The 21,094-nt window shown below is 46.2% G+C and overlaps 1 protein-coding gene across 1 annotated transcript in view; it reads left to right on the top strand.

Moving 5' to 3' along the window:
- LOC139559408 (unconventional myosin-Ig-like) overlaps positions 1 to 21,094 on the top strand; it is an 88,831-nt gene that overhangs the window by 22,731 nt on the left and 45,006 nt on the right. The window contains exons 9-14 of the mRNA XM_071375414.1: positions 5,262 to 5,407; positions 5,675 to 5,789; positions 6,381 to 6,551; positions 7,390 to 7,460; positions 13,410 to 13,484; positions 17,040 to 17,172. Coding sequence (XP_071231515.1) covers positions 5,262 to 5,407; positions 5,675 to 5,789; positions 6,381 to 6,551; positions 7,390 to 7,460; positions 13,410 to 13,484; positions 17,040 to 17,172 — 711 coding nt within the window. The remainder of the gene's footprint in view (positions 1 to 5,261; positions 5,408 to 5,674; positions 5,790 to 6,380; positions 6,552 to 7,389; positions 7,461 to 13,409; positions 13,485 to 17,039; positions 17,173 to 21,094) is intronic.

Raw genomic sequence — 21,094 nt, 5'->3', positions numbered from 1 at the left:
TTTACTGTGGTCTGAGAGAGGTGTTAGTGGGCTGACTGTGAAGGCTCTGAGAGATTCTGGGTTTAGGTCGGTGAGGAAGTAGTCTACAGTGCTGCTGCCAAGGGATGAGCTGTATGTGTACCTACCAAAAGAGTCTCCTCTCAGCCTGCCATTGACTATGTACAGACCCAGTGTTCGACAGAGCCTCAGGAGCTGTAATCCATTTTTGTTTTTCACTTTGTCATAGTTGTTTCTGTGGGGGTATGTGGGGAGGGAAAGGTTATTGCTTCCTGGTAGGTGTTTATCCCCATGACTGTTAATAGTGTCTTGTTCTTCTGCTATTCTAGCATTCAGGTCTCCACAGACCAGTACGTTGCCTTGGGCCTGAAAGTGACTAATCTCTCCCTCTAGAATGGAGAAGCTCTCTTCGTTGAAGTAGGGTGACTCTGAGGGGGGAATGTATGTGGCACAGAGGAAGACGTTTTTATCTGTCAAGATAGCCTCCTTGTTGATTTTTAACCAGATAAAGAATTCTCCTGTTTTGATCAATTCGATTGAATTAATTAGTTCAGATTTATACCATATTAGCATTCCCCCTGAGTCTCTGCCCTGTTTGATTCCTTTTAATTTAGTGGATGGTATGATTATCTCCCTATAACCTAGTGGACAGCCAGTGGAAACCTCACCTCTGCACCATGTTTCCTGTAGTACTACAATATCAACATCATCAATTTCTTTCAGGAAGTCTGGGTTTCTGCTCTTTAGCCCAAAAGCAGAGGACTTCAATCCTTGTATATTCCAACATGCAACGTAAAAAGACTTCATAACTTTTTTTTTCTCTTTTCCTTACCTTTCAAAATGAGACAAACACTCACAATCCAAGAAGAACCATTAAAATAGGATTTTTCAATTAAAGTAAACTCTTATTTTGCAAATGTGATTTGTTTATCATTTAAGATAGAATTTGTGTCATGCCACTTGGGTGGATGTAGTGTGAGAATGGTGGAGTTCTTGTGCTCATCTTACCATGACCCTCGGCCCATCACATGTGAGCATAGTAGACTCAGCATTTGTTTAATGTCACTCATTTGGTTGGTGGGGGCTGGGCCAGTTGCTCCTCTCACAGCCTGTGCGTAGCTCTGCCTGCTGGGCTGTGGCTCCTCCAGGTGTGGGTCTGCGGTGGGGAGGAGGGGGGTGGTAGGCCTCATCTGGGTGGCTCTGAAGCTGGGCTGGGGTGGTCTGTGCTGCGCTGGCTGTGGTGGGCATTGAGGTTGGTGGTGCTGTGGTCGTGGCTGGGGGGTCCAGGGTGCTGGTCCGGGATGTTGTCTCGGTGATCTCGGCGGGGTGGAGATTGCTCCGCTGTTCCTGGGTGGAGAGGTCGGGCTGCGGTTTAGAGCGACGTCCTTGAGAGTCTTGGCAAGGATGGGGACTGTCTCCCTGTACAGGTGAACATGGTCATAGAGACAGTCCAGATCGAGGGTGGGATGGTGGGCCAGGTGTACATTGGGTCGCAGGGCACAGTCCCGGGAGAGGCTGGCGTTTATTCTTTGGATTGTGGCAGGGTGGAAGTCCCTCCTCTGTAGAAGGGTTGACACTATGATTCTTGAGTTGGGGAAGATTGCGGAGGCCTTCTCAATCACTCCCCGTAGTGAAGTCGCCACCCTCTCCTGCTGAGCACGCAGGTCGTTGCTTCCGGTATGTATGATTATGTGGCTTGGCGACCCGAGATGGTTCTTATCAAGCAGCTCCATGGCACTTTGCGTTGTTGGGCACCACACCTTTCTCGTTTTGTGTCTAGGGAAAAGTTTCTTCTCCTGAACATACTTCCCATTTGAGTCCATTAACAGGACGATGTCAGCCAGTGTTTCTTCTGGACTGGGGGGGGCAGAGGGGGGGCTGGTGGGTGTTGGAGCTGGGGTGTGGCTGGTCTGTGTGGGTGCCACTGTCAGTGGGAGGCTGTTCTGTGGGTTGGGGAGGAGGGGTGCAGCAGCCAGGGCTGGGGAAGTCTGGCTGGTTGAGCTGGGCTCCTCTGCTGTGTGAGGGCAGGTCATAGGGTGGTGATCTATCTGCTCCTGCAGCCTGTCCTCTGCTCTCTTTCTCTCCTGCAGCTCCTCTCTTAGTGTGGTCAGCTCCTTATTGCTGCTCTGCCTGTCTTTTTGGAGCTCTCTCACCTCCTTTGTTAGATCAGCCAGCTCTCTCTTGAGTCCGTCTCTCTCTTGCTGAACCTCTTTCAGCTGTGTTGCAAGGCTGCTGTCCTGCTCTGTCCTCACCTTGGTTAGGAGCTCCTCTAAGGTGTGGTTGTCTGGTTGCTGTTTGCTCACGCTCTCCCTGAGCAGGACCACCTCCCCCTCCAGTTTGGTGAACTCATCCCTCATGGCAGCCATGGTGGTGAGGAGGGCCTGAGCCTGCTCTGCACTGAGGGGGTCGCTCTCCTCCTGGGGCGTGTCCTCCACTATGGTGGGAAGAGAGGTGCTGGATGTGCCTTTTTGGGTGGGGAGGGTAGGGGTGAGGGTGGTGCTGGTGGAGTTTGTCTTGTGGGAGGGCATGTCACTGGTGGTGTCCTTCTCTCTCTCCGCTCTCTCCTTAATGGTCTGAAAGTCTGTTTCAAACAGCCTGATGTTACCTTGCACCATGACAGTCCCAGTCTTGTAGAGGTTGATTGTTATCATGGTGCTGTCAGGGTCGTCTGTCTCTTTGATTTTCAGCTTCCACCCATTACAGATTCCCTCTTTCTTTATGCATGGGTAGTGAGAGCAGACTGCTGAGCGCCATGCATTTGGCTGGTCAGTGAGGAAGATGAGATTACTCACGTCACCGTTTTTGTAGAGGTCTGCAAAAAGGGTTTCTGGCCTCTTCTCTAGTAGTTTCTGTTTGAAAGCTTTCCTCATTGTGTCATTTTTTACCTTTTTTGGGTAGAGAATGGATTCTGCGCTGAGGGGGAGTGTGGACATGGTGTCTGTGCGCTCTGCTACTACCGCTACTGCTGCGCTGTTCTGCTGCCCCGTTGCCATGGCAACCGATTTGTTCGTCTGCTGTTCGCGCTACTTTCAAAAAACAGCAAAAATAGTGAAAAATCCTCACACAAAAGACTGAAGATATGTTTACAGTTAGTCCGTGCTCCTTTTTGGTTTACCCACTCAGTTTGGTCGTTTGATGTAGTTGTATTAACTGACCTTGCTAGGTTTGTTCTAGCTCGTTTCTTATGGTTAGTCTGCTGGCTGGGTCTTTGTTGTGTAGCTAGCTAGCTAGACTCAAAACTTCTTAACTTGAGGCGCAAAGTTACTTTTTTTTCTATTCTGAATGTATAGAGTTGTTGTTCATCACTTCTTGTCTGGAATTCTTCTTCGATTAGAGTGTTTATCTCATTCTAAAAACCAAAAAAATCAAATATATCAGGAGCTCATGTTGAGCATGACTCTCTCTCTCTCTCTCTCTCTCTCTCTCTCTCTCTCTCTCTCTCTCTCTCTCTCTCTCTCTCTTTCTCTCTCTCCCCCTCTCTCTCTCTCTCTCTCTCTCTTTCTTTCTTTCTCTCTCTCTCTCTCTCTCTCTCTCTCTCTCTCTCTCTCTCTCTCTCTCTCTCTCTCTTTTTCTTTCTCTTTCTCTCACTCTCACTCTCTTTCTCTCACTCTCTCTCTCTCTCTCTCTCTCTCTCTCTCTCTCTCAAATTCAAATTCAAATTCAAGCTGCTTTATTGGCATGAAAAACATTGTGTCAATATTGCCAAAGCAACAATGTATACAATATACATTGTAATACAATTAAAACAATGACAAATAATAATATAGAATGGCAGTAAATAATAATACAAAATTAAATATAAAAAATAGTAACAATAAAATGGTAACAGTCAATAGTCGAATGTTATGTATGGTGTAATGCACCACTACCACCACCACTATCATTAAACTGCTATCATTACCATTACCACCCATACCATTACTATTTGGAATGATAAACAACAATAATAATACTAATAACAATAACAGTAATAACAATAACAGTCATAATAAGTAAGTTACTGCTTACTATGCAGATGTTATTATTCAGTGTCCCTCAGGCTATGGCAGGCAAATACATATTTGGCTGCAAGAGGAGCCATTGCTCCTTCGCCCATGAGTATTTTTAGTTTTTCCTCTGGGTTTAATAAGTTAAAATTTGGAATAAATGTAGTCATTTCTGTGAATAATGAATCTCTTGGTGAGGAATATTTATCACAGTAAAGGAGAAAGTGCATCTCTGTTTCTACCTCCCCTGTCGTGCAGTGACCACATACACGCTCCTCTTTGGGTAGCCATGTCTTTTTATGTCTGCCGGTTTCTATTGCCAATCGGTGGTCACTCAGCCTGTACTTGGTAAGGATCTGTCTCTGCTTCGAATCTCTGACAGAGTAGAGATATTCAGCCAATTCATATTCTCTGTTTAGGGTCAGATAGCAATTTAGTCGGCTTTGGGATTTTGTTTTGTTTTTCCAATGTTGTAAATATGAGTCCTTTGATTGGTTCATGATTTTGTTTATTGGAATTCTTTCTTTTGAAGCAGTGCCGGTGTCAGCTTGGTTGGTTAGGTCCAACACCAGCTGACTGAGAGGGCTCGTTTCTGGGCTCAGTTCTTGGGTTTGAAGTGCTTTAAATTGCAGACTCGAATTTGGACTTGAATTTAGATGTAGCCAAAATTTTAATGATCTTTTCTGTATTTTCATTATTACTGGAAAGCGGCCCAATTCTGCCCTACATGCATTAGTTGGTGTATTTCTCTGGACTTGTAGGATTTTCCGACAGAATTCTGCATGTAGGGTTTCAATTGGATGTTTGTCCCACATTTTAAAGTCCAGTTTATTGAGTGGCCCCCAAACCTCACTTCCGTAAAGAGCTATTGGTAGGATTACACTGTCAAATATTTTGGTCCAAATTCTAATTGGGATGTTGATTTTGAATAATTTCATTTTTATTGCATACAATGCTCTGCGGGCTTTTTCTTTGAGTGCATTCACTGCCATATTAAAGTTCTCTCTCTCTCTCTCTCTCTCTCTCTCTCTCTCTCTCTCTCTCTCTCTCTCTCTCTCTCTCTCTCTCTCTCTCTCTCTCTCTCTCTCTCTCTCTCTTTCTCTCTCTCTCTCTCTCTCTCTCTCTCTCTCTCTCTCTCTCTCTCTCTCTCTCTCTCTCTCTCTCTCTCTCTCTCTCTCTCTCTCTCTCTCTCTCTCTCTCTCTCTCTCTCTCTCTCTCTCTCTCTCTCTCTCTCTCTCTCTCTCTCTCTCTCTCTCCTGCTCTATGTTGATTCTTTAGGCTCTCTATGAGAGATTGTTTTGTTGGATTGTGGCTCGTATCAATGCTGTTATTGAGGTGAAAGACTACAACCCAGTGCTTCATGGGAAAAACACAGTCATCGGAGTGCTGGATATTTACGGCTTTGAAATTTTCGACAACAACAGGTTAGACTCTCCAATAGTATCTATCTACCTTCTCCTCCCTGTCCATGTATTTACAATCTTGTGAGTTATCAGGATGGTGGATCAGCCTTGTATTTGACCCGATGGACATATCTTGATATAAATATTTCTCACAATATCTATAATTTCAAACTTTTTGAAACCTCTCTGAAGATTATATTTATTTATTCAAAATGTATGGTAGTCATGGTGATTACGTGATCTGTTGTTCCATATTGAAACCTGTGTTTCTGTGTTGTCGTCGGGCAGCTTTGAACAGTTCTGTATTAACTACTGTAATGAGAAGCTGCAGCAACTCTTCATAGAGCTGATCCTTCGCCAGGAACAAGACGAGTACCAGAGAGAGGGTATCACCTGGCGGCATGTGAGTCACACACGTGCACGCGGACTAACACAAACATTTACATTTACATTTAAGTCATTTAGCAGACACATGCCCACACAGATGCGCATGCACGCAGAAACAGACTTTCTTTCTCTCTCTCTCTCTCTCTCTCTCTCTCTCTCTCTCTCTCTCTCTCTCTCTCTCTCTCTCTCTCTCTCTCTCTCTCTCTCTCTCTCTCTCTCTCTCTCTCTCTCTCTCTCTCTCTCTCTCTCTCTCTCTCTCTCTCTCTCTCTCTCTCTCTCTCTCTCTCTCTCTCTCTCTCTCTCTCTCTCTCTCTCTCTCTCTCTCTCTCTCTCTCTCTCTCTCTCTCTCTCTCTCTCTCTCTCTCTCTCTCTCCCTCTCTCCCTCTCTCCCTCTCTCTCTCTCTCTCTCTCTCTCTCTCTCTCTCTCTCTCTCTCTCTCTCTCTCTCTCTCTCTCTCTCTCTCTCTCTCTCTCTCTCTTGTTCCTCCCCTCTCTCTCTCTCGCTCTCTTGTTTCTCTCTCTCTCTCCACAAACACACACCCATAAGCAACACATGCAGTATTCAGAAGCCTACATCTAACAGTTCCTCTCCCCCTGTGTGTTTCCAGATTGACTACTTTAACAACCAGATCATCGTGGACCTGGTGGAACAGCCCCATAAGGGCATCATCTCGGTGTTGGACGAGGCCTGTCTCACTGTGGGTAAGGTGACAGACACCATCTGCCTGGAGAGCATGGATGCTAAGCTGGGACAACACCCTCACTACACCTCCCGCAAGGTGGGTCAGACGAGCAACGCTGCCTTCAATAGAATAAACTCTATTCTATTCTATGTTATTCTCTTCTATTCTAGTCTATTCTATGTTATTCTCTTCTAATCTAGTCTATTTTATTCTCCCAGGCCATACTTCTAACACAAATACCTCAACATTTCCTCTCTACAGCTCCTATAACCATGTCCCTATAACCATAAAATAGTCATTCCTTCTGCAACTTACACTAAAAACCCACAACGTGAATTGTGCTGAGGTACACCAATCCTTCCTCTACCTCATTGAAGATGTCTTCTCTCCATTACTGTCTTCATTATACTGCAACACTCACATCAGGACCCCATTGACGGTTTAAGAATGGCTTTAACACCCCACTGGTGTGATATTGTTAGTGCAGTTACACTGGATGGTCAATAGAGAGCAGGGGTATCCATCCCACTATTTGCACTCTGTTGTGGTTTCGTTATACTTCAGAAGGCAGCTACATTCCATTGAGACCATTGAGACAGACAGTAGCATCCAATGGTAGTGGGTCTAAATGCTCCACTTCCAACTACTGTAAGATGCTTCCATTTCTGTTTCTTGAAGAGATCTGTGTGAGAGACATACGAGAGGTGTAAGAGATGATTGTATCCCCCTCTGCCAGCCTATATTACAGAGGGTAACTGTGATGATGATGATGATGATGATGATGACGATGGTGATGAGGAGGTTGATGATGATGATAATGGTGATGATGATGGTCACAATGATGATGACGGTCACAATGATAATGATGGTGATGATAGTGATGATGATGGTGATGGTGATGATGATGATGTTGGGGATAATATCTCCATTGTAGCTCACCCCATCAGACAAGACCATGGAGTTCCACAGAGACTTCCGTATCCGCCACTATGCTGGGGACGTCACGTGAGTCACATACTTGTACTTGCTGTAAAGTCACTTACTCTATTCTCCTTCATCCCTGTTGGCCCTCCTGCTGTGTTCCGGTCGAATTGAACCGATTTACAAGTTTTCTCTCTGAAAAATGTAGTTAATTTAATCGGGTTGCCTTAAGGTTCCATGACTTTGTCCACACAGGGCATCTGAACACACAAAAAACATTTTGATGATGTTCATTACATTTTGGGTGTTTTATTTAACTTTTGTACACCTGTGGTGTTCCCGGTGACAAATGACAGGTCATTAGAAAGGAATGGGTGAGACTACAATTACTGTATAAAATTGAGTTCAGGCCAGCAGCATACCACCCTGCATTCCACTGCTGGCTTGCTTCTGAAGCTAAGCAGGGTTGGTTCTGTTCAGTCCCTGGATGGGAGACCAGATGCTGCTGGAAGTGGTGTTGGAGGGCCAGTAGGAGGCACTCTTTCCTCTGGTCAAAAAAATATCCCAATGCCCCAGGGCAGTGACACTGCCGTGTGTAGGGTGCCGTCTTTCGGATGGGATGTTAAATGGGTGTCCTGACTCTCTGAGGTTATTAAAGATCCCATGGCACTTATTGTAAGAGTAGGGGTGTTAACCCTGGTGTCCTGGTTAAAATTCCCAATCTGGCCCTCAAACCATCACGGTCACCTAATAATCCCCAGTTTACAATTGGCTCATTCATCCCCTGTAACTATTCCCCAGGTTGTTGCTGTAAATGAGAACGTGTTCTCAGTCAACTTACCTGGTAAATAAAAAAAATAAAAATAAAAACATGCCCATTCATCAGATGAACACACTTCCTCTCCCAGACCCCCACATGCATGTGTGTTTGAGCACACACACCTCACTCCCCTTATTGGCTTCCATGGCAACCCCCACGGGAACCTTTCCCCCACGGGAAACACACCTGTTTTTATTCTCACAAACAATCTCAACATTGTTTCAATAATATATAGAACTTTTCTCACAGCTCTAGTATATAAAGCTTTTTTAAGGCCTTGCTCACAATTCGTTCTGTGGCAGCACAATGACCAAACGATATACTGTATGTGAGGCTCTTGATCATATCTTTGATCATGACACTGGTGAGGAGGAGAGAGGCCAGGAAACTGACAGTGAATATGCATTAGAGGAGAAAGTAGTGTGTGATAAATAGCACTATATGTTTCATCTGAGTATTTGTTATAGTCAAAATAATAAATACATTATGCTTTTTTTACTCAAAAACGAGTTGTATGAGCTCAGGTCAATAAATAGCAAATAGTTCAAAACTGATAAAAAGATCTAACACAACATTAGGTGATAATATATGTATTATTATGGATTTATAATCAGCAATAATGGGCCGGCCATTTTGAACCGGGAACACATAATTAATTAACATGAAACGAACACAACAGGTGGGTTACGACTGACTCAGCCTGCACTTAAACCACAACCATGACAGGAAACTATGGTGGTTCAACAGGTGAAAGGTCATGATGATGTAACACAGGAAAGGTCATAGGTTATAGGACCTATAAGATTCATGTTGATTGGATGAAAAGTCAAGGGCAGTGTAGCTAAATGGAAACAAGCCAATACCAGCGCCAAGCCATTAGCGACTTGGCTAGCACTGTTGGCACTAGTATTGTGGGACCAACAGTAAAACATTTGAAATAGAAGGACATCGTCTTGTTGAGGGAGGGAGAGAGGAAGGGAGGGACGAGGGAGAGAGAGAGAGAGGAAGGGAGGGACGAGGTAGGGAGGGAGAGAGAGAGAGGTAGGGAGGGACGAGGGAGGGAGGGAGAGAGAGAGAGAGGAGGAGGGAGGGAGGGACGAGGGAGGGAGAGAGAGAGAGAGAGAGAGAGAGAGAGAGAGGAAGGAGGGAGGGACGAGGGAGGGAGGGAGAGAGAGAGGAGGGAGGGATGAGGGAGGGAGAGAGAGAGAGAGAGGAAGGAGGGAGGGAGGGACGAGGGAGGGAGGGAGAGAGAGAGAGAGGAAGGGAGGGACGAGGGAGGGAGAGAGAGAGGAAGGGAGGGAGGGACGGAGGAGGGGGGGAGGGAGAGAGAGAGAGAGAGGAAGGGAGGTACGGAGGAGGGAGGGAGAGAGAGAGAGAGAGAGGAAGGGAGGGACGAGGGAGAGAGAGAGAGAGGAAGGAGGGAGGAATGAGGGAGGGAGGGAGAGAGAGAGAGGAAGGGAGGGACGAGGGAGGGATGGAGAGAGAGAGAGAGAGAGGAAGGAGGGAGGGATGAGGGAGGGAGGGAGGGAGAGAAAGGGAGGGACGAGGGAGAGAGGGAGGGAGGGAGAGAAAGAGGAAGGGAGGGACAAGGGAGGGAGGGAGAGAGAGAGGAAGGAGGGCGGGATGAGGGAGGGAGGGAGAGAGAGAGAGGAATGGAGGGACGAGGGAGGGAGAGAGAGAGAGGAAGGGAGGGACGAGGGAGGGAGGGAGGGAGAGAGAGAGGAAGGGAGGGAGGGACGAGGGAGGGAGAGAGAGAGGAAGGGAGGGAGGGACGAGGGAAGGGAGGGAGAGAGAGAGAGAGGAAGGAGGGAGGGACGAGGAAGGGAGGGATGAGGGAGGGAGGGAGAGAGAGAGAGAGAGGAAGGAGGGTCGAGGGAGGGAGGGAGAGAGAGGAAGGGAGGGACGAGGGAGGGAGGGAGAGAGAGAGAGGAAGGAGGGAGGGAGGGAGGGAGGGAGAGAGAGAGATAGGAAGGAGGGAGGGAGGGACGAGGGAGGGATGAAGGGAGGGACGAGGGAGGGAGGGAGGGAGGAAGGAGGGAGGGACGAGGGAGGGAGGGAGAGAGAGAGAGGAAGGGAGGGACGAGGGAGGGAGGGAGAGAGAGAGGAAGGGAGGGACGAGGGAGGGAGGGACGGAGAGAGAGAGAGAGGAGGAGGGAGGCACGATGGAGGGAGAGAGAGAGAGAGAGAGAGAGAGAGAGAGAGAGAGGGGAAGGAGGGAGGGACGAGGGAGGGAGGAAGAGAGAGAGAGGAGGGAGGGAGAGAGAGAGAGGAAGGAGGGAGGGAGGGAGAGAGAGAGAGGAAGGGAGAGAGAGAGAGAGGAAGGGAGGGATGAGGGAGGGAGAGAGAGAGAGAGAGGAAGGAGGGAGGGATCAGGGAGGGAGGGAGAGAGGAAGGGATGGATGAGGGAGGGAGGAGAGGGCAGGGAGGGAGTAGACCAGAATGTTATCCAGTACCAGGGTCATTCATAGGTTAACACTGTGGGTTATTCTAGTACCAGTGTATTTCATTGTCTAAAACTGGGTGTTTATCCACTACTAGGGTTTTCCATTGGCTAACACTGGGGGGATTATGCAGTACCAAGGTTTTCCTTTGGCTAACAGTGAGGGTTTATCCAGTAAAAAGGTCTTTCATTGGCTTACAGTGGGTTTGAAGGATCTTCATTGCCCTCAATTTTAGAAATAGTAGGGCATGAACGGAGCCAGGGAGGGAAAGGATAAAGAGCGAGGGAGGCATAGAGAGAGGAAGGATGGAAGGGATAGAAAGAGAAGGGAGGGAGAGAGAGAGAGACTACCAGACTATTTCCCCTTAGAAAGTCTCGTGCAGTATTAATAAAGGAGAAGTCGAGTGGGTCTTGCCAAGTACATGTGACGAGAAATGACAGTCAGGGAATCCAGGTTAACATGATGTATAACATGACTTCAACGCTGAGCAATTAGGTCATGTTTGGTTTACATTCATCCATCCCTGAATCCCCAGCTGGCTCACACATCACAGTCATGCCTTTTAGTGCACAACATGCTAGTGTACTAGTCTTCGCCTGCGTCTGAAATGACTCCTTATTCCCTATATAGGGCATTATTTTGGAGCAGGGCTCTGGTCCAAGGTAGTGCAATATATAGTTAAAAGGATTAGACGTTGTTCCAGTACGACAGGGCTCCTGGGCGGCCAAGATGGAAGGTTCTCCTTGTCACTGTGTTGTCCTCGTCTATCTGTCACTCTGTCACAGCCAGGACCCAGGGGAGAGCCTGCCTCAGCCTAGCTGTCATCCCCCGTAAGGTCCCTACACCTCCCCTGTGACTGCGACAGGCCCCCCATCCCAACCTATCCCATCCCATCCCCTGCTCCTGCTAAATATACCCTACCTCGTCCCTGCCACCCCCCACGTCACAACGCCACCCCTCCCATCCCACGCCCCTCCAGCACTGACCTACTTTGCTCCCCCCTCCCTCCTGACTTTTCTCACTCCGTCCCTCTTCCTCTCTTTCTCTTCCTCTCTGTCTTCTCTCGCTGTCTTACCGCTATCATCTGTATCCTACAGCCATACTTTTCCATCTCATTGCCCTATAGTGTTGCTGACTCCTCAATCCCGTCCTAACTCTAGATACTATTGAACTTCATGCTATAGCTTAGCCTTTATATTTTAACCATGGCCTTTAGTACTTCACTCTGTCTCTCACCACTATATACCTTTGCTTTGTATAACCATATATTTCCATAAGGTTTACTACACACAATGTACTTCCACCCCATATGCTACCCTCCACCTTCAAACCTACACTGAACAAAAATATAAACGCAACATGTACATTTTTCATGAGCTGAAATATAAGATCACAGACATTTTCCATACGCACAAAAAGCTTATTTCCAGCGCCTGGTCAAAAGTAGTGCACTATATAGGGAATAGGGTTCCATTTGGAACACATGGTGTGTTCTTCTCTCTAGAGAGGTTCCTGGAATCCGGTCAGGTGGTGTTGACACAACAACACACACACACACACACACACCGCCTCCATCAGCCTCAGGAGCACATCTGTCATACTAACACAAGCTCTTCATCTGCCTCTCTGTCCAGATGTGACAGTCATGGAGAGACAGAACATTCTTTCACAGTGCCATATCTGTGTGTGGCAGGGGTGTGTCTGTGTGTGTTTGAAAGAGAGAGAGAGAGAGAGAGAGAGAGAGAGAGAGAGAGAGAGAGAGAGAGAGAGAGAGAGAGAGAGAGAGAGAGAGAGAGAGTTCTTGTGTTTGCATGAATATGTACCGGCACGCGTGTGTGTGCGTGCGTGTGTGTGTGCGTGTGTGTGTTTGAGAGAGAGCGAGTTCTTGTGTATGCATGAATATGTGTGTGTGTGTGTGTGTGTGTGTGTGTGTGTGTGTGTGTGTGTGTGTGTGTGTGTGTGTGTGTGTGTGTGTGTGTGAGTGTGTGTGTGTGTGTGTGTATTTAAGGGTTTAGCCTTTCACATCTGTGTCTCTAATCCAGTGAAGCAGCATGCCATGAGATATCACTTCGGCGAAGTTTCAACTCAATTTACCTCATTTAGTGCTAAACAATTAATAAAGTTCATTCATTGTTCTATTTTCTATTTAATGTAATCAGGTTGCCCCATGCACACATATTGTGTATTTTTTAATAGTAACTAGTCCCACAAAGTGGTGCATAATATCATAAAACATGTTGTTAATGTGGTTCAACTCAGTTTTTTCCCCCTCCTGTTTCTTAAATGTAAGCTCTCGGGGAGTTTACTCAATCCACTAAGCGCCGTGACTATTATTATAAGCTTCTGCCCGAGGACTCCTTGACTCACTTGAGAGAGTACTGTTCTATTTGTGTAGAAGGGATTGTGCTGGTAATATAGCATACATTCCCAATGGCACCCTATTCCCCATGTAGTGCACTACTTTTGACTAGAACCCTATGTACCCTGGTCAAAAGTAGTATAGTACTAAGGTAATAGGGTGCCATTAGTGATACATCATAGTCTCCCATTAGGAGAGAGTTTAGGACTGACTCTAATGTACTGTCTGTGTTACTTCACTTATGGTTGCAGTGTCAGAACTCATGTACTGTCATTTTTATAGCACCTTTCAGGCTTTTCTCGACTCGTCACTTCAATTAGTGTTCTTAAAGAGAGGGGGGGGGGGGGGGTCTCTTGTACATTTGAGGCTATGTTAGTTTCTATAACCTCTGTCTGTCTCTCTCTCTATTTCAGATATTCCGTCGAGGGCTTTTTGGACAAGAACAAGGACCCACTCTTCCAAGATTTCAAGCGGCTCATGTATAACAGGTGTCTCCTCTGCACACACACATTTTACAGAATGATGAAGTTCTTGAAAAATGTGTTCCCGTTACCCTGCTTCCCTTGCTCCTCTTCTCTCCTAGACTACTTCATCCTGTCATTACAGTACCCTCTGCTCTCCTCTTCTCTCCTAGACTACTTCATCCTGTCCTTACAGTACCCTCTGCTCTCCCCTTCTCTCCTAGACTACTTCATCCTGTCATTACAGTACCCTCTGCTCTCCTCTTCTCTCCTAGACTACTTCATCCTGTCATTAGAGTACCCTCTGCTCTCCCCTTCTCTCCTAGACTACTTCATCCTGTCATTACAGTACCCTCTGCTCTCCCCTTCTCTCCTAGACTACTTCATCCTGTCATTACAGTACCCTCTGCTCCCCCCTTCTCTCCTAGACTACTTCATCCTGTCCTTAGAGTACCCTCTGCTCTCCCCTTCTCTCCTAGACTACTTCATCCTGTCATTACAGTACCCTCTGCTCTCCTCTTCTCTCCTAGACTACTTCATCCTGTCATTACAGTACCCTCTGCTCTCCTCTTCTCTCTAGACTACTTCATCCTGTCATTACAGTACCCTCTGCTCTCCCCTTCTCTCCTAGACTACTTCATCCTGTCATTACAGTACCCTCTGCTCTCCCTCTTCTCTCTAGACTACTTCATCCTGTCATTACAGTACCCTCTGCTCTCCTCTTCTCTCTAGACTACTTCATCCTGTCATTACAGTACCCTCTGCTCTCCCCTTCTCTCCTAGACTACTTCATCCTGTCATTACAGTACCCTCTGCTCTCCCCTTCTCTCCTAGACTACTTCATCCTGTCATTACAGTACCCTCTGCTCTCCTCTTCTCTCCTAGACTACTTCATCCTGTCCTTACAGTACCCTCTGCTCTCCCCTTCTCTCCTAGACTACTTCATCCTGTCCTTACAGTACCCTCTGCTCTCCTCTTCTCTCCTAGACTACTTCATCCTGTCCTTACAGTACCCTCTGCTCTCCCCTTCTCTCCTAGACTACTTCATCCTGTCCTTACAGTACCCTCTGCTCTCCCCTTCTCTCCTAGACTACTTCATCCTGTCCTTACAGTACCCTCTGCTCTCCCCTTCTCTCCTAGACTACTTCATCCTGTCATTACAGTACCCTCTGCTCTCCTCTTCTCTCCTAGACTACTTCATCCTATCCTTACAGTACCCTCTGCTCTCCCCTTCTCTCCTAGACTACTTCATCCTGTCATTACAGTACCCTCTGCTCTCCCCTTCTCTCCTAGACTACTTCATCCTGTCCTTACAGTACCCTCTGCTCTCCCCTTCTCTCCTAGACTACTTCATCCTGTCATTACAGTACCCTCTGCTCTCCTCTTCTCTCCTAGACTACTTCATCCTGTCATTACAGTACCCTCTGCTCTCTTCTCTCCTAGACTACTTCATCCTGTCCTTAGAGTACCCTCTGCTCTCCCCTTCTCTCCTAGACTACTTCATCCTGTCATTACAGTACCCTCTGCTCTCCTCTTCTCTCCTAGACTACTTCACCCTGTCATTACAGTACCCTCTGCTCTCCTCTTCTCTCCTAGACTACTTCATCCTGTCCTTACAGTAGCCTCTGCTCTCCCCTTCTCTCCTAGACTACTTCATCCTGTCATTACAGTACCCTCTGCTCTCCTCTTCTCTCCTAGACTACTTCATCCTGTCATTACAGTACCCTCTGCTCTACTCTTCTGTCTAGACTACTTCATCCTGTCCTTACAGTACCCTCTGCTCTCCCCTTCTCTCCTAGACTACTTCATCCTGTCATTACAGTACCCTCTGCTCTCCTCTTCTCTCCTAGACTACTTCATCCTGTCATTACAGTACCCTCTGCTCTCCTCTTCTCTCCTAGACTACTTCATCCTGTCCTTACAGTACCCTCTGCTCTCCTCTTCTCTCCTAGACTACTTCATCCTGTCCTTACAGTACCCTCTGCTCTCCTCTTCTCTCCTAGACTACTTCATCCTGTCATTACAGTACCCTCTGCTCTCCTCTTCTCTCCTAGACTACTTCATCCTGTCATTACAGTACCCTCTGCTCTCCTCTTCTCTCCTAGACTACTTCATCCTGTCATTACAGTACCCTCTGCTCTCCTCTTCTCTCCTAGACTACTTCATCCTGCTCTTACAGTACCCTCTGCTCTCCCCTTCTCTCCTAGACTACTTCATCCTGTCATTACAGTACCCTCTGCTCTCCCCTTCTCTCCTAGACTACTTCATCCTGTCCTTACAGTACCCTCTGCTCTCCCCTTCTCTCCTAGACTACCTCATCCTGTCATTACAGTACCCTCTGCTCTCCTCTTCTCTCCTAGACTACTTCATCCTGTCATTACAGTACCCTCTGCTCTCCTCTTCTCTCCTAGACTACTTCATCCTGTCATTACAGTACCCTCTGCTCTCCTCTTTTCTCCTAGACTACTTCATCCTGTCATTACAGTACCCTCTGCTCTCCTCTTCTCTCCTAGACTACTTCATCCTGTCATTACAGTACCCTCTGCTCTCCCCTTCTCTCCTAGACTACTTCATCCTGTCATTACAGTACCCTCTGCTCTCCTCTTCTCTCCTAGACTACTTCATCCTGTCATTACAGTACCCTCTGCTCTCCCCTTCTCTCCTAGACTACTTCATCCTGTCCTTACAGTACCCTCTGCTCTCCTCTTCTCTCTAGACTACTTCATCCTGTCATTACAGTACCCTCTGCTCTCCCCTTCTCTCCTAGACTACTTCATCCTGTCATTACAGTACCCTCTGCTCTCCCCTTCTCTCCTAGACTACTTCATCCTGTCATTACAGTACCCTCTGCTCTCCTCTTCTCTCCTAGACTACTTCATCCTGTCATTACAGTACCCTCTGCTCTCCTCTTCTCTCCTAGACTACTTCATCCTGTCCTTACAGTACCCTCTGCTCTCCTCTTCTCTCTAGACTACTTCATCCTGTCATTACAGTACCCTCTGCTCTCTTCTTCTCTCCTAGACTACTTCATCCTGTCCTTACAGTACCCTCTGCTCTCCTCTTCTCTCCTAGACTACTTCATCCTGTCCTTACAGTACCCTCTGCTCTCCTCTTCTCTCCTAGACTACTTCATCCTGTCATTACAGTACCCTCTGCTCTCCTCTTCTCTCCTAGACTACTTCATCCTGTCATTACAATACCCTCTGCTCTCCCCTTCTCTCCTAGACTACTTCATCCTGTCCTTACAGTACCCTCTGCTCTCCCCTTCTCTCCTAGACTACTTCATCCTGTCCTTACAGTACCCTCTGCTCTCCTCTTCTCTCCTAGACTACTTCATCCTGTCATTACAGTACCCTCTGCTCTCCTCTTCTCTCCTAGACTACTTCATCCTGTCATTACAGTACCCTCTGCTCTCCCCTTGTCTCCTAGACTACTTCATCCTATCATTACAGTACTCCCTGCTCTCCTCTTTCTCCTTCAGCTGTTAAAACTCTCTTCAAACTCTTACATTTGAGCATGTGTTCGCTTTTATAACCTCTTTCTCACTTCTCTCTCTCTCTCTCTCTCTCTCTCGTTCTGTAGTTCCAACCCTGTGCTGAAGGAGATGTGGCCCGATGGTCAGCTGAGCATCACAGAGGTCACTAAACGACCCCTGACTGCAGCCACCCTCTTCAAGATTTCCATTGTGGCCCTTGTGGATAAACTGGGCTGCAAGGTCAGTGGTGGTTGATTGCAGACTGGTTGTATTGTATACTGGTTGCTTATGTGACCAGAACAGACACATGGGCAACTCCTCATAGCAATAAAAGTTCACACCTTCATTCTGTTCATGGTGACTCTGGTGTGCTTGGTAGGTTTGATGTTTGTCCCACTCCTACTTCTCTTTTTTGGCAAAATAATATGCATCCGTGTTGCCTGGTCCCGTGTGGCTCAGTTGGTAGAGCATGGCGCTTGCAACGCCAGGGTTGTGGGTTCATTCCCCACGGGGGGGCCAGGATGAATATGTATGAACTTTCCAATTTGTAAGTCGCTCTGGATAAGAGCGTCAGCTAAATGACGTAAATGTAAATGTAATATCCTGTATCTCACACAGACCTGTGCCATACCTACAGTATATGTGATGTAATATCCTGTATCTCACACAGACCTGTGCCATACCTACAGTATATGTGATGTAATACCCTGTATCTCACACTGACCTGTGCCATACCTACAGTATATGTGATGTAATATCCTGTATCTCACACAGACCTGTGCCATACCTACAGTATATGTGATGTAGTACCCTGTACCCCACACAGACCTGTGCCATATCTACAGTATATGTGATGTAATATCCTGTACCTCACACAGACCTGTGCCATATCTACAGTATATGTGATGTAATGTCCTGTATCTCACACAGACCTGTGCCATATCTACAGTATATGTGATGTAATATCCTGTATCTCACACAGACCTGTGCCATACCTACAGTATATGTGATGTAATACCCTGTATCTCACACTGACCTGTGCCATACCTACAGTATATGTGATGTAATATCCTGTATCTCACACAGACCTGTGCCATACCTACAGTATATGTGATGTAGTACCCTGTACCCCACACAGACCTGTGCCATATCTACAGTATATGTGATGTAATATCCTGTACCTCACACAGACCTGTGCCATATCTACAGTATATGTGATGTAATGTCCTGTATCTCACACAGACCTGTGCCATATCTACAGTATATGTGATGTAATATCCTGTATCTCACACAGACCTGTGCCATATCTACAGTATATGTGATGTAGTACCCTGTACCCCACACAGACCTGTGCCATATCTACAGTATATGTGATGTAATATCCTGTACCTCACACAGACCTGTGCCATATCTACAGTATATGTGATGTAATACCCTGTATCTCACACAGACCTGTGCCATATCTACGGTATATGTGATGTAATATCCTGTATCTCACACAGACCTGTGCCATATCTACAGTATATGTGATGTAATATCCTGTATCTCACACAGACCTGTGCCATATCTACAGTATATGTGATGTAATACCCTGTACCCCACACAGACCTGTGCCATATCTACAGTATATGTGATGTAATATCCTGTATCTCACACAGACCTGTGCCATATCTACAGTATATGTGATGTAATATCCTGTATCTCACACAGACCTGTGCCATATCTACAGTATATTTGATGTAATACCCTGTATCTGACACACACCTGTGCCATATCTATAGTATATGTGATGTAATATCCTGTATCTCACACAGACCTGTGCCATATCTACAGTATATGTGATGTAATACCCTGTATCTCACACAGACCTGTGCCATACCTACAGTATATGTGATGTAATATCCTGTATCTCACACAGACCTGTGCATACCTACAGTATATGTGATGTAATATCCTGTATCTCACACAGACCTGTGCCATGTCTACAGTATATGTGATGTAATATCCTGTATCTCACACAGACCTGTGCCATATCTACAGTATATGTGATGTAATATCCTGTATCTCACACAGACCTGTGCCATATCTACAGTATATGTGATGTAGTACCCTGTACCCCACACAGACCTGTGCCATATCTACAGTATATGTGATGTAATATCCTGTACCTCACACAGACCTGTGCCATATCTACAGTATATGTGATGTAATACCCTGTATCTCGCACAGACCTGTGCCATATCTACAGTATATGTGATGTAATATCCTGTATCTCACACAGACCTGTGCCATATCTACAGTATATGTGATGTAATATCCTGTATCTCACACAGACCTGTGCCATATCTACAGTATATGTGATGTAATACCCTGTATCTCACACAGACCTGTGCCATATCTACAGTATATGTGATGTAATATCCTGTATCTCACACAGACCTGTGCCATATCTACAGTATATGTGATGTAATATCCTGTATCTCACACAGACCTGTGCCATATCTACAGTATATGTGATGTAATATCCTGTATCTCACACAGACCTGTGCCATATCTATAGTATATGTGATGTAATATCCTGTATCTCACACACACCTGTGCCATATCTACAGTATATGTGATGTAATACCCTGTATCTCACACACACCTGTGCCATATCTACAGTATATGTGATGTAATATCCTGTATCTCACACAGACCTGTGCCATATCTACAGTATATGTGATGTAATACCCTGTATCTCACACAGACCTGTGCCATACCTACAGTATATGTGATGTAATATCCTGTATCTCACACAGACCTGTGCCATATCTACAGTATATGTGATGTAGTACCCTGTACCCCACACAGACCTGTGCCATATCTACAGTATATGTGATGTAATATCCTGTACCTCACACAGAGCTGTGCCATATCTACAGTATATGTGATGTAATATCCTGTATCTCACACAGACCTGTGCCATATCTACAGTATATGTGATGTAATATTCTGTATCTCACACAGACCTGTGCCATATCTACAGTATATGTGATGTAATATCCTGTATCTCACACAGACCTGTGCCATATCTACAGTATATGTGATGTAGTACCCTGTACCCCACACAGACCTGTGCCATATCTACAGTATATGTGATGTAATATCCTGTACCTCACACAGAGCTGTGCCATATCTACAGTATATGTGATGTAATATCCTGTATCTCACACAGACCTGTGCCATATCTACAGTATATGTGATGTAATATTCTGTATCTCACACAGACCTGTGCCATATCTACAGTATATGTGATGTAATATCCTGTATCTCACACAGACCTGTGCCATATCTACAGTATATGTGATGTAATATCCTGTATCTCACACAGACCTGTGCCATATCTACAGTATATGCAACGTTTTAGACATATGAGTGATAAAGCATGTCTTACATTACATGAGGAATTTGTTCCTACATGAGGTTATATGTCTCCCTGTAACCCTGACTGAGATGTGACATTTCCTGCTGTTATTTTGAGATGACCGACTCTTGCTTCAGTGCTTCTCTGTGAGGATGGGCTAGGGGGGACGGGGACGAGGGGGGGGGACGGGGGGACGAGGGGTGGATGGGACGGACACATTGGGGACAGTTTTTAGGTCATGTTGAAGGACTGGATGCCCTGATTGTTAGTCCCAGGGGGACACCTGTACCCAATCTGACCTACCGCCTCTCCTCTCCTCGTTCTACCCTTCCCAGTCTAACTGCCTCCTTTCTCAAGTCTGATGAACTGAGCTAAAATTGTTGTGCTGGTGTGAGTGTGTGTGTGCGTGTGTGCGTGTGTGTGTGCTCTGTTTCACTGTATTCATCCTGCAGGGGGCAGTGAATGAGAGACAGACCACAGAACACTAAGAACAATGCATGTCTGCATCCCAAATTCCCTATATAGTGAACTATGAGCCTTGGTCAAAAGTAGTGTTCTTCAATGGAAATAGGGTGCCATTTGGAACAAACACATGCCCATTCCCTTGACAAGAATATGTGTCCCAACAAGCTCCTGTCTGGCACACAGAGGTAGCACAATGACACACTGTTTTGTGTCCCAAATGGCACCCTATTCCCTACATTTATAGGAAATAGGTTACTAATTGGCATGCTACCACTATCTGTGCACTTTAAA

This window comes from Salvelinus alpinus, chromosome 29, assembly GCF_045679555.1.
Source record: "Salvelinus alpinus chromosome 29, SLU_Salpinus.1, whole genome shotgun sequence".
NCBI classification, from domain to species: domain Eukaryota; kingdom Metazoa; phylum Chordata; class Actinopteri; order Salmoniformes; family Salmonidae; genus Salvelinus; species Salvelinus alpinus.
This window is presented reverse-complemented; position numbering and strand designations above follow the sequence as displayed.